Source organism: Haliaeetus leucocephalus, unplaced genomic scaffold (assembly GCF_000737465.1).
Source record: "Haliaeetus leucocephalus isolate CR32 unplaced genomic scaffold, Haliaeetus_leucocephalus-4.0 Scaffold459, whole genome shotgun sequence".
Classification (NCBI taxonomy): domain Eukaryota; kingdom Metazoa; phylum Chordata; class Aves; order Accipitriformes; family Accipitridae; genus Haliaeetus; species Haliaeetus leucocephalus.
This window is the reverse complement of record NW_010972895.1, coordinates 1-1,098: the sequence shown is the minus strand read 5'-3', so window position 1 is coordinate 1,098 and position 1,098 is coordinate 1. Positions and strand designations below refer to the sequence as shown.

General features: G+C 68.8%; 1 protein-coding gene across 1 annotated transcript in view; it reads left to right on the top strand.

Moving 5' to 3' along the window:
• The window catches only part of ZBTB12 (zinc finger and BTB domain containing 12), a 1,290-nt gene extending 843 nt beyond the window's left edge, over positions 1-447 (top strand). Inside the window, exon 2 of the mRNA XM_010575242.1 lies at positions 2-447. Within this exon, the coding sequence (XP_010573544.1) occupies positions 2-396 (395 nt within the window). The 3' untranslated portion in view covers positions 397-447. The remainder of the gene's footprint in view (position 1) is intronic.
• Positions 448-1,098: the final 651 nt, after the last annotated feature.

Sequence of the window (1,098 nt, the reverse complement as noted above, 5' to 3'; positions counted from 1 at the left end):
GCGGCGGCCCCGGCGCGGTGCGGGAAGTGCGGCGAGGCCTTCCAGGGCGTGGAGAAGCTGGTGTTCCACATGCGGGCCCAGCACTTTGTTTTCATGTGCCCGCGGTGCGGGAAGCAGTTCAACCACAGCAGCAACCTCAACCGGCACATGAACGTCCACCGCGGCGTCAAGTCGCATGGCTGTGGCGTCTGTGGCAAGAGCTTCACCCAGAAGTCGACGCTGCATGACCACATGAACCTGCACAGTGGCGAGCGGCCGTACCGCTGCTCCTACTGCGACGTCCGCTTCGCCCACAAACCTGCCATCCGCCGGCACCTCAAGGAGCAGCACGGCAAGACCACCGCCGAGAACGTGCTGGAGGCCAGCGTGGCAGAGATCAATGTCCTCGTCCGCTGACGGGGCCGGGGGGGGCGGGTGGGGGGGACCCCCGGGGTCAGCTGCACCGGAGGGGGGGCGGGGGTCTGCCCGGATGCCTGGGTCCCTCGGCGGATAATGGGGTGCACCCCGCCGGGACGCTGGCATTCATCTGTGGATGAGGGGGGGTCGCCCCGCCAGGACGCCGGGGTTCCTCTGCGGATAAGGGGGGTGCGTGGTGCCCGGACGCTGGGGTCCCCCCCAAGGACGATGGTTTTGTGGGACCCAGATGCCTGGGTCGTCCCGTCCCCCCTGCTGCGGATAAGGGGGTGCACCCCACCTGGACGCCTGGGTCCCCCCCATGGATAAGGGTGGGGTGTCCTCCAGCCGGACGCCTGGGTTCCCTCGTAGATAAGGGGGGGGCTCTGCCCAGACGTGTGGGTCCCCCCATGGACACCCCACTCGGACACCCAGCTCACCCCACGGATAAAGGGGGGTCGCACTGACCGGACGCCATTGTTCCCCCCCCGCCCCCAGACGCTGGGTTTGCTGGTCTTGCGCGCCAGGGTCCCTCGGTGGATGTTGGGTCCAGCCCCCCCCTCAAAGCCGGGCTTTGTTTCCCCCCCTCCCCACCCCGGACACCTGGGTCCCCTCTTGGGGGGGGGGTGGGTCACGGGGGTGTCCCCCCCGATGCCGGGGTTCTCCCTGTAGCTTGTAGGAAAGGTCATGTGGGGTCACCCTGAG